Source organism: Chiloscyllium plagiosum, chromosome 11 (genome assembly GCF_004010195.1).
Source record: "Chiloscyllium plagiosum isolate BGI_BamShark_2017 chromosome 11, ASM401019v2, whole genome shotgun sequence".
Classification (NCBI taxonomy): Eukaryota; Metazoa; Chordata; class Chondrichthyes; order Orectolobiformes; family Hemiscylliidae; genus Chiloscyllium; species Chiloscyllium plagiosum.
The window spans coordinates 57,258,748-57,271,092 of NC_057720.1; the positions used below are offsets into that span (position 1 = coordinate 57,258,748).

The 12,345-nt window shown below is 44.6% G+C and overlaps 1 protein-coding gene across 3 annotated transcripts in view; it reads right to left on the reverse strand.

Moving 5' to 3' along the window:
- The window catches only part of lepr (leptin receptor), a 124,550-nt gene that overhangs the window by 18,357 nt on the left and 93,848 nt on the right, over positions 1-12,345 (reverse strand). For all 3 annotated transcript variants that reach the window (XM_043699432.1, XM_043699433.1, XM_043699431.1), the window contains exon 16: positions 11,378-11,473. In XM_043699432.1, coding sequence (XP_043555367.1) covers positions 11,378-11,473 — 96 coding nt within the window. The remainder of the gene's footprint in view (positions 1-11,377; positions 11,474-12,345) is intronic.

A 12,345-nucleotide genomic window follows, 5' to 3' on the forward strand; every position in this document is an offset into this window, starting at 1 on the left:
TGGATTCAGGAAGAAAATGGTTGTGTGCTCTTTTTATAAACTACCCATAGCATGATTTGAATGCATTATGGTGACATACACTTTAATATGCATAAGGCATTAAAAACAATCAGCAACACAGTACAAAAATGTACAATAGCAACTCATGAGTCATGAGGTGCATAGTATCATGGGATTCGTCACATAGAGGAATATAATACCATTGAATGAATCATATCACTATAGTTACAATGTTGCAATATATTGATGTACAATCTGGTCCAAATTTAGTATCTCTCGGCTTTTGCTAACTCTTGTTCCATCTAATTTAAATATTATATAAAATACACATGAGCACATCCAATGCTGGAACTTAATGCGTTTAGCAACATTTGTAGAGTGCTTAAGCTTTATACTTTCTTAGTTATGTTCCATGGCTTATATGAAAATTTTGAAAACCTGTCACATACTGCTAAAACTTTACTGTATGCTTTAAATGGAAAGCATGATGTAACCTGGATACATCTATGGTTAATTCTTCTATTCGGTAAAAGGTTGTTATTCAGGTGTCAATACTAAGTAATTCCAAAGTCAGACATTGGTACTTCTATTTAAAGTTATAGTGAAGTATTTTGGCATATCATAAGGACATCAGTGGCACTATATAAATGTATGTTCTTTCTTATATTGATGGTCAGGATGACTGAGATGATAAATGCGAAAATTGTCACTTTCTTTTGCAGCAGAGAGCTCCATTCCAACTCAAACTTGGCCTATCTCTTTTGATTTTAATCCCCTCCTCTTCTCCTTAAACATTTCGTATCTGATCTAAATTCACAGGCACTACCCCCCAAACCATACCGTTTCATTACAACCAAGGAAGAGAAGTAGGACACATTGCCCTTTGAGCCTGCTGTATCATTCAGTAAGGTCATGGTTGATCAACTTAACATTTTTACATATCCCCAATAAACGTTCATCTCTTTCAAATGCAAGAGTTGATTTAAAATATTAAATATAAAAAACATATATTCCCTTTTGAGAAGAGAATCACAAACCTTGGAGAATTTTTTTCCTCATCTCTGTCTTAAATAAGAAACCACTTATTTTAAAACCAAGACTCCTGATTCTAGATTCTTCCACAAGAGGAAACATCCTTTCCACATCCACTAATTGAGTCCATTCAGGGTCAGGAGAGGTGATGGCCTTGTGCTATTATCACTGGACCGCTAATCCAGAGACCAAATAATGTTCTGTGGAGCTGGGTTTGAATCCCCCCATAATAGTTGGTGGAATTTGAATTCAATGAAAATCTGTAATTAAGGGTCTATTGATGACGATGATACTGATGCTGATTGTTGGAGAAATCCATCTGGTTCACAAATGTCCTTTAGGGAAAGCAACTGCCACCCTTACCTGGTCTGATCTACATTTGATTCTAGACTCACAGCTATGTGGTTGACTCTTAACTGTCCTCAGGGCAATTATGGCAATAAATGTTGGCCTAGCCAATGACACCCTCATCCCATGAATGAATGAAAAAAAAAAACCCTAAGACTTGGCTTAATTTCAACATGTTGGTCATCCATTGAAACATAAGTACACAGGACTGCAGAATGTATTCAACAACCCAATGAATATTTATTATACAAAGAGAAAAAATATAACCTGAAGCAATCCAAGCTATGTAAATACATAACATGGTTCAAAAAATCTTAAACCTCACAGCAAAACAAAGTTTTCAATAACTCCACCATGTCAGCATATAATAACGTCGAATCCAGATAGATTACCCTCTGTTTCAACTCGAATGTCGAATTCAACTCATTCATCCAAATTCTTTCTTATCAACTATTAGCATGTTAAATGTAAAGTTGGCATAATTCTACTGAACCATACAGCTGTTCTCTCATTAAAGCAAGATGACTGGGGTGGTGGTTTCACATGAGAGTCACCATGTTTCAAGCAAGGGAGAAGTTGTGAAGGAGAGTCCTTTATGGTAACCTCAGCTGGTGTGGGAATTGAACCCTCTCTGTTGGCACCACTCTGCATCAGATGAAGTATTCTTATTTGAATATTCACGAAACTGAGAGACTCATAAATATTTACAGCACAGAAGGAAGCCATTCGGCCCACTGCATCAGTGCTGCTCAACAAAAATCTCACTAGACTGATGTTATTTCCCTACTGGAACCATATCTAAATACTTCTTAAATGTTAAGAGAGTTTCTGATTCAATCACCCTTTCAAATAATGACTTCCAGACTCCCACTGCCCTCTTGGCTTTAAAAAAAATTGTTCATGAGATTTGGATGCCACCAGCTGTGTTTCCCATTTGTTTCCCATCCCTAATTGCTTCTTGAATTGAGTAGGAAAGTTAGGCAATTAAGAGTCAACCACATTGCTGTGGGTCTGGAATCATGTATAAATCAGACCAGGTTATTATGACAGAATTTACCTTCCTAAAGGACCTTAGTAACCAGATGGGTTTTTACAAGAATCAACAATAGTTACATACAACCATTTGGCTAGCTCTTAATATCAGATTTTGAAAATTGAATTCAAATTTCATTATCTGATTTGGTAGGATTTGAACTCATGACCCCAGAGCATTAACATGGAGTTCTGAATTACTAGGAGTAAGTGAGAATTGATGAACAGCTTATGCTCGTTACTTTGACTCTCCTACTCCTCGATGCTGCCTGATCGGCTGTGCTTTACCAGCACCACACTTTTTGGTTCTGAATTACAAGCCCAATGACATTATCACTGCACATAATTTCCCAAAAGAAATTGTTCTTGACTTTGGTCTTTGCCTTCTACTTACCTTTTGTCTGTTCTACTAATGGAAAAAGTGCAGGCTCCACTTGTGAGCAATCTGAGGCACCTTCAAAGGGCAATTATATTAATGAGGCACTACATTGTATAAGTGAAAGACATCTGTGACCACAAAATCCTTATGTGAAACATATGGGTGGCCAACAAGACAATAAAAACCCTGGCCACAAGCAATCTTGATCATGCCATTCATCATTACTAATTAACCTTAATCTCTGCAGTGGTGAAGTATTCACAAATGACCTATAAAGTGTCACATGTAATTCAGAAACACATTCCAAGGTCTCACAAGGTGCTGCAGCTGCTTTCCTCACAGTGAACTATAAGTTTTCACAACATTCTCTTCTATGCAATACTGTCTTTCTTGAGCGATGGGGGAGGTAGAAATGGAGAGAGAAATTGTCATTGTTTTTGCAATCTCCTGCTGTTTGTGTACGACATATCTGATTAAGGTCTACTATGTTCATGGTCTATGTAGAGTCCTCACACTGCCCACTTTTCAGAGGCCTCCATGTCCCGTGTTTGGAGGATGATGATTAACTATCATTTGTAAGTGCTGCGACTGTTGACTGATCAAATTACTAAGGAGCTGTATTGTTTCAGATATTCCCCATATTGGCTCATTGTAACAGTCACCAATGACACAGCACATGTTTTTGTCTCTGTAGCCACAGTCTTGATCTTCAATGACATGACCCCAGATTAGTAAAGCATAGTGCCACCATTAAATGAGGATGCCCTAGTACACCCTGGCTGAATTTTGCTATCTTCTGGAGCATTGCAGGTGCAGTGCACTAGAAGCATAGATCGCAGTGAGGATGACAAACTTCAATAATGGGGACAGGTTCCATTTGTTCAACATCCATCATATTTTTGATCATCGTGTTCATATTTTAGAATTTTGTACCAGACACCTTGGAAGCTGCCATGATACCTATGTTCTTCATTATTCTCTCATTCCTTCTTTTCTTTCCAAGGGCAGACCTTACATGGATAGCTGATGGAACAGAAGGACTTCCATCTCCAACCATGAGGGACAATTCTGCTAATCCAACTCCATATTGAGACACAATGCAATGTTTTCTACCACTTGAAGATCATACAATGCCTCCTCAAGATGAAGCTCCTATGCTTGCACAGGTTCTGAGGGCTTTGGTGCAGTATGCTTCAGTATGCACCAAATAGTTTTTGCATACTGTAGTCTGGACAACTGGAGAAAGCAAAGAGGGGAAGTGATGGACAATAAGTGGCTGCAAAAACAGCAGGGTTCTTCCATGGATGAATACGGGAACAGTGATCAGGAGAAAAATCACTGTTACCCTGAGAGTGCTGCAGCATCAGGTGCAAAACAAACCAAACAGGACTTAGACTCAGAGAGTCAAAGAGATGTACAGCATGGAAACAGACCCTTCAGTCCAACTCGTCCATACCGACCAGATATCCCAACCCAATCTAGTCCCACTTGCCAGCACCTGGCCCATATCCCTCCAAACCCTTCCTATTCATATACTTATCAGATGCCTTTTCAACGTTGCAATTGTACCAGCCTCCACCACTTCCACTGGCAGCTCATTCCATACACATACCACCCTCTGTGTGAAAAAGTTGCCCCTTACGTCTCTTTTATATCTTTCCCCTCTCACCCTAAACCTATGCCGTCTAGTTCTGGACTCTCACACCTCAGGGAAAAGATTTTGTCTGTTTATCCAATCCACGCCCCTCATGATTTTATAAACCTCTTTCAGGCCACTCCTCAGACTCCAATGCTCCAGGCGTCGGAGCCTACTCAGCCTCAGCCTCAGCCTATTCAGCCTCTCCCTATAGCTCAAATCCTCCAACCTTGGCAACATCTTTGTAAATCTTTTCTGAACCCTTTCAACGTTCACAACATCCCTCTGATAGGAAGGAGACCAGAATTGCATGCAATATTCCAAATGTGGCTGCAACTCCTGTACTCAATACTTTAACCAATAAAGGAAAGCATACCAAATGCCGCCTTCACTATCCTGTGACTCCAGTTTCAAGGAGCTAGGAACCTGCACTCCAAGGTGTGTTTATTTAGCAACACCCCAGGACCTTACTATTAAGTGTAGAAGTCCTGCTAAGATTTACTTTCCCAAAATGCAGCATGTCGCACTTATCTAAATTAAATTCCATCTGCCACTCCTCAGCCCATTGGCCCGTCTGATCAAGATCCCGTTGTACTCTGAGATAACCTTCTTTGCTGTCCACTACACCTCCAATTTTGGTGTCATCTGCAAACTTATTAACAATAGCTTTTATGCTCACACCCAAATCCTTTATATAAAATGACAAAAATTAGTGGACCCAGCACCAATCCTTGTAGCACTCCACTGGTCACAGGCCTCCAGGCTGAAAACTAACCTCCACCACCATCCTTTGTCTTCTATCTTCGAGCCAGTTCTGTATCCAAATGACTAATTCTCCTGTATTCCATGAGATCTAAGCTTGTTGACCAGTTTCCCACGGGGAACCTTGTGAAACGCCTTACTGAAGTCCATATAGATCACACCCATGATTCTGCCAGCATCAAGAAAAAAAACTCAATCAAGTTCTTGGGACATGACTTCCCACGCACAAAGCCATGTTGACTATCCCTAATCAGTCCTTGCCTTTCCAAATACACATACATCCTGTCCCTCAGGATTCCCTCCAACAACCTGCCCACCACCAATGTCAGGCTCACCGGTCTATAGTTCCCTGGCTTGTCCTTACCATCTTTCTTAAATAGTGGCACCACATCAGCCAACCTCCAGTCTTCCGGCACCTCACCTGTGGCTATCCATGATACAAATATCTCAGCAAGAGGCCTAGCAATCACTTCTCTAGCTTCCCACAGAGTTCAAGGGTACACCCGATAAGGTCCTGGGGATTTATCCACTTTTGTGCGTTTCAAGATATCCAGCACTTCCTCCTCTGTATTATGGACATTTTTCAAGATGTCACCATCTATTTCCCTATGCTCTGTATCTTCCGTTTTCTTTTCCACGGTAAATACTGATGCAAAATACGCGTTTAGTATCTCCCCCATCTCCTGCGGCTCCACACAAAGACCGCATTGCTGATATTTGAGAGGCCCTACTCGCTCCCTAGTTACCCTTTTGTCTTTAATGTATGTATAAAAACCCTTTGGATTCTCCTTAACCTTATTTGCCAAAACGTGATTAATAACTGCTTCTAATGGATCTGAGTAGGGTGAAGTCATCATTCATTGACTGTAAATCTGTTGAAGCTGGCAAGGTATCCAAGCCCATTCGGCAAATGGAATTAATTGGTATGTGCTTTTATCACTTTTCTCTTTATTTAACACAAGATATCATCACAAAATTGAAAGGCTTCACAACACTTGATAAGCTCATGTCTTAATTTTTCCAATTATTTCCTCTTTGTTACAGTTTTTCTTCTCCCCACACCCCTAACTTTTAACTTCTTAAACCACCCTATTCTACCTGGAGAATGAAAGTGAAATGAAGGGAGAAGAGACGTGACCAAAGCCCTGGCAAGAGCAGAGTGAGTCGAGGGCCGGGTGCCGGAGCGGGGAGCAGCGCGGCCGTAGGCTGAGTCCAGGCGCAAGGAGCAGAGCGAGTCGCGGGTCGAGTCCCGGAGCAGGGAGCAGCGCGGGTCATAGGCGGAGTCCTGGCGCAAGGAGCAGAGCGAGTCGAGGGCCGGGTCCCAGAGCGGGAAGCAGCGTGGGGCGTAGGCTGAGTCCCAGAGCACGGAGCAGAGCAGCGGGGAGCAGAGCAAGTCCCGGAGCGGGAAGCAGAGAGTGTCCCGGAGCGGGGAGCAGAGCGAGATGTGGGCCGAGTCCCAGAGACGGGAGCAGAGAGTGCCCCGGAGCGGGGAGCAGCGCGGGTCGTAAGCGGAGACCTGGCGCAAGGAGCAGAGCGAGTCGAGGGCCGGGTCCCGGAGCGGGAAGCAGCGTGGGGCGTAGGCTGAGTCCCAGAGCACGGAGCAGAGCGAGTCGAGGTCCGAACCCCGGAGCGGAGAGCAGAGCAAGTCGAGGTCCGAAACCCGGAGCGGAGAGCAGAGCGAGTCCCGTGCTGAGCCCCGGAGCGGAGAGCAGAGCGAGTCCCGGGCTGAGCCCTGGAGCGGAGAGCAGCGTGGGTCGTAGACGGAGTCCTGGCGCAAGGAGCAGAGCGAGTCGAGGGCCGGGTCCCGGAGCGGGGAGCAGCGCGGGTCCTAGGCTGAGTCCCGGAGCGGGGAGCGAAGCGAGTCCCGGAGCGGGGAGCAGAGAGTATCCCGGAGCAGGGAGCAGAGAGTATCCCGGAGCGGGGAGCAGGGAGTGTCCCGGAGCAGGGAGCAGGGAGTGTCCCGGAGCAGGGAGCAGGGAGTGTCCCGGAGCGGGGAGCAGGGAGTGTCCCGGAGCGGGGAGCAGGGAGTGTCCCGGAGCGGGGAGCAGAGCGAGTCCAGGGCTGAGCCCCAGAGCGGGGAGCAGACCGAGCCCCGGAGCGGGGAGCAGACCGAGCCCCGGAGCGGGGAGCAGAGCGAGTCCCGGAGCGGGGAGCAGACCGAGCCCCGTAGCGGGGAGCAGAGCGAGCCCCGGAGCGGGGAGCAGACCGAGCCCCGTAGCGGGGAGCAGACCGAGCCCCGTAGCGGGGAGCAGAGCGAGTCCAGGGCTGAGCCCCAGAGCGGGGAGCAGACCGAGTCCCAGAGCGGGGAGCAGACCGAGTCCTGGAGCGGGGAGCAGACCGAGCCCCGTAGCGGGGAGCAGACCGAGTCCAGGGCTGAGCCCCAGAGCGGGGAGCAGAGCGAGTCCCAGAGCGGGGAGCAGACCGAGCCCCGTAGCGGGGAGCAGACCGAGTCCCGGAGCGGGGAGCAGAGCGAGTCCCAGAGCGGGGAGCAGACCGAGCCCCAGAGCGGGGAGCAGAGCGAGCCCCGGAGCGGGGAGCAGAGCGAGCCCCAGAGCGGGGAGCAGAGCGAGTCCAGGGCTGAGCCCCAGAGCGGGGAGCAGAGCGAGTCCCGGAGCGGGGAGCAGAGTGAGATGTGGGCCAAGTCCCAGAGCGGGGAACAGAGAGTGTCCTGGAGCGGGGAGCAGAGCAAGTCCCGGAGCGGGGAGAACAGCAAGTCACAGGACAGAGCCTGGAGCAGCAGCAGAGCGAGTCCTAGACAGAGGCCAGTGCACGGTAGCAATGTGGCCTCTTGTTCTGAAACTCAGCAGGCACGGACTTGTGTTGGGAAAGGACTATAACTTCTTTATTGACACTTTTTATTCTCATTCTGGACTTTTGTTCTCTGTATTCCCATGCTAATCTATGTTTTTTACATTTCCATTCTGTGACAACACTTAAAGTATCTGTACCTAGGTACCCTGCATCCAAGAGGTGCTGAGAGGTGACATTACAAGATTTTCACTGCACTCATTCGAGTGCACGTGACAATAAAGGCCATTCTATTCTATTCTAGTCTGACCTGCATGGGCACTTCTGACCAGGTTTCTCGGGTTTGGTGTTATGGTGTCCTCTGGTTCTCCTCCTGTCCATCATCCCATCTATTGGGACCTCCAGGTCTCTGTCAGCAAAGCGGGTGCCATCTCCTGTGTAACACCTCACACATTGGCACTGTGAAAGAAAATTACTGCCTTGCAGCATTAGGACTGGTGCAGAACTGAGCTTCAAACATGGCATTGGCAGTGGGAATGCTGGAAGGTACTGGCAGAAAGATTGTGTATGAATGGAGGCATGGTGCATTCATAATGAAGTGAGCACCATAAAATTGTGCAAGAAAACTCACTGGAACCCTCCATAAAACATCCCAAAATTGACAAAATGGCCAAATTTTGGGAAGATGCAGCATCTCTCAAAGGACAGAAGTGCCTCCATGCTTTGCATCGCTGCATCTAGTTTCATCATCAGAACTCGAGTTAGCCTATTTAAAAAAACATAAACAGTCAGAAGATTGAAACACACCACACACAGTCATAGAAAGTGCTGCATGTGTTTCAAGTCTTATGTTGTATAGAAGGCTGACATCTTTGCAGCCACAGCTGAGCTGCAGGATGCCTGCTGACCACTACCTTGCCTCAGATGACTTTGGAGTGCATTCTCTGTTGGGCCAGGGCTGAGCGGGTTCCAGTCTGCAAGGGCCTCCTGCACAGGAGCTGATGCTCCATTCTGGACAGTCTGACTTGATGGAGGCATTTGGAACCTTGCCAGCAGGAAGGGGCTGCAACAGTGCACCTCTTGCGTGTGCTGAGATGACAATCACTGGTACTTGCCTGCCAATTTAATTGTGAACCCAGGCAGATATGTGTGAGGCAGTAGCACTGTATTGCCAGTAGTGCTACATTCATAGCTGCAATGAAGTGACAGATGCTGACAGCTCACACTGGAGGCATCTGATGGAACTGCCTGGAACCCAATCTTGCGTGTAACAGCCCTCTACAGCTAACTGTCTTAGGAACATGAAGCATTGAGTTGCCAGTGATACATACCCTGGTGGTAGGCAGCAGATCATTCATTCTCATTCTGCACTGGAGTCATGTTCTCTTGAGCTGCCCATGGGTGCAGACTGACATAGACACCCTTGGGTGCAGCCCTTCACAGCCACCATGGGTGCAGCGCTACACAGCCATCCGTTATCAGTCAGGGTTCTCTTTTGTTGCCATCCCTTGGGAAAAGCACTTCCTGTCTTTCCTGGGCAGCCTTCAGGAGACCCACTAGGAGGTGTGACTGAACTGTGTTACTGGTTTTTTCCTGGTCTCCAGGAGTAGCTGGGGCAGAAATGGATGAGCAGGAGTTGAGTAATGCTCTTGGATTACTCAGACTGAAGGTCTATCTGGGTACCGTTTAACTATTGCACCTAAAAGTTGGACTCTGGGAAATCCTGGTGGAAAAGACAGAATTTCCTGCCTGCCCATCTGCAAAATTTGTGTTTTACCAGCATGTGAAAGCACAATGAGTTGAAAAGAACATAATCACACACTAAGAAAGGTCAACTTCCCTGAGTAGAACTATCTCCAGCATTTATACTCAAGGATCTTTTTCAAGTCCACCTCCATAATTAAACACAAAAAAAAGCAAGATTTGTCCCATGATCATAATCTTAAATAATTTTCCCTGAGTAGAACTATCTCCAGCATTTATACTCAAGGATCTTTTTCAAGTCCACCTCCATAATTAAACACAAAAAAAAAGCAAGATTTGTCCCATGATCATAATCTTAAATAATTAAAAATAATGCTGAATTATTGGTTGTGTTAAGAATCCAGATTGCTAACCACAAGCATTTAAACTTTCACCCAGCTTCCACTATACTCGCACAATAATTTGAGTTCTGCTGACATCAATCAAAAATTGAGTGCCTGAAGCCACAATATAACTAATACCATATTTAAGATTATATAAGGCTTGTTGCCTCCAATGCCACATGTTTATATCCAAGTAGTCCACTTAATTATTTTATTCACGTTTAATAATTGGCCTCTGCATAACGGATAAGCTAAAGAAATACCATCACGCAAAATGCAAATTGGACACTGTCGAGATGAAATCAAAATAAAAGGAACCAAGTTTCCAGCAAAAAGTCAGTGGAGCTGTTACGTTACATTCATGAAGTAGACCAATCAAGATCCTCTGAGTATGAGATAGTTTTGATTTAGGTACATCACATCTTTCATAACTCTGCTGTTAAAAATTTAGCATCAAAAATCTAATTTTTCACTTTGAGCTGCAATTTAAACATTTTAGCCCAAAATAAACAACTGCACAGGAATAAACCTACAGCCCATTAGTGTAAAAATGCAAACATGTAAAAGATAGAGGAGAGGCTGGGGGCAGAATGATTGAAATGTTCATCCCAAAATTTGCTCTTTCTTGCATTTTACCCATCCGTTTACTTTCCTGAGGAAAATCTTGCAGCTATGGAAGCCAGAAATGTCTCTGAGCCATAGGCCTGACTGAATGCTGGCAATTTTACCCACTGATTATAGTTTTCTGCACTCTATAACACCTTCACTTCAAACACAGTCCTTCTACTGTGTTGAAGAAGCCTGGGTCTATTCAGAAGTTGTTTGCTAAAATGTAGCAGCTGAGAGGCTGACAGACCGAAGTATGCCAAGGAGAAAGAATCTGGAATGAGACGTCCAAAACAATGCACAACTCTCTTATAATGTATCTTGATATTGGAAAAAAATCAACTTTTGTAATTGAAGTGAAGGTTAGATTGGTTTAAGAGTTACGTTCCTGTGATAGTGTGGGTTTGAAGATTGCAATGTGACAGAGATGGAACAGATTAAAGGAAAGTAATAAGGAAAGTGAAAGTCAGACAACCATCCCATTCCCTACTTTATATTTTGCTGGCCCTACCAAATAACCAAATTAGTTAAAACCTGAAGTTTCTTAGCTGTTGAATTCCATTTGATACTTGACTAACAAAGAAATCATAAATATATTTTTATATCTGATATTTCTAAAGTACTGTTCATTTGAGTAATAATGTTCACTCTGCCACTTTGCGCCCATCCAGCGGCAGGCAAGTATCTGCTATCAATTAAACATTCTGCATCGGAAAGCAGGAGCTTTTTTTTAAATGGCATATTTACCATTCATTGTCAAATAAAAACTGCTTGGCTGTCCTTCCCCTTCAGAGAAAATTGGATATACTGTCAGTTGGTACTGTTGAGATGGAGAAAAATGGTCTGTAAGAGAACAATGGTAAACTTGAAGAAGGAATTTTTCAATGAAATACAGATATCACAACATTTAATTTGTATGACATATATACAATGAGATACTTCTCTTGAAGGTGATACCTTTAATAAAAAGCTACAATTTTTACATTTGCCAGTGATTTTGAAGTTTTTAAAGTATCTAAACATTGCTACTGAGGATGTTAAAAATTTCTCCATTTTGTGTTGCCTAGGATGATCTTTACGCTGTTTACTACCATTAATGAAAAATATTAAAAAGAGAAAGAAGCCTCCTAGCCAATAATGGGCATGGCGACAAGGAAAATCTCTGAATTTGGAATAAATTAATGACTGCATTATGGGGAGAATAGGAAATGTTTTCATAAATCTTGCACACTATCAGAACAAACACATGACACACTGAAGTATTCAAGATAAAAACAATGACTGCAGATGCTGGAAACCAGATTCTGGATCAATGGTGCTGGAAGAGCACAGCAGTTCAGGCAGCATCCGAGGAGCTTCAGCAAAATCGACGTTTCGGGCAAAAGCCCTTCATCAGGAATAAAGGCAGAGAGCTTGAAGCATGGAGAGATAGAAAACTCCCACAGCCACTTCTAGCCCTCACATCATTGCCAATGCCACATGCTCAGTGACTTCCGCCACTCCTACTGCCGTGTCTGCCACCACTTCCGCCCCCACCAGCGCCACTCACCTGCATTATACAATAGACGCAGGAGTAGGCCTTTCAGCCCTTCGAGTCTGCACCGCCATTCAATATAATCATGGCTGATCATTCCTAATCAGTATCCTGTTCCTGCCTTATCTCCATAACCCTTGATTCCACTATCTTTGAGAGCTCTATCCAACTCTTTCTTAAA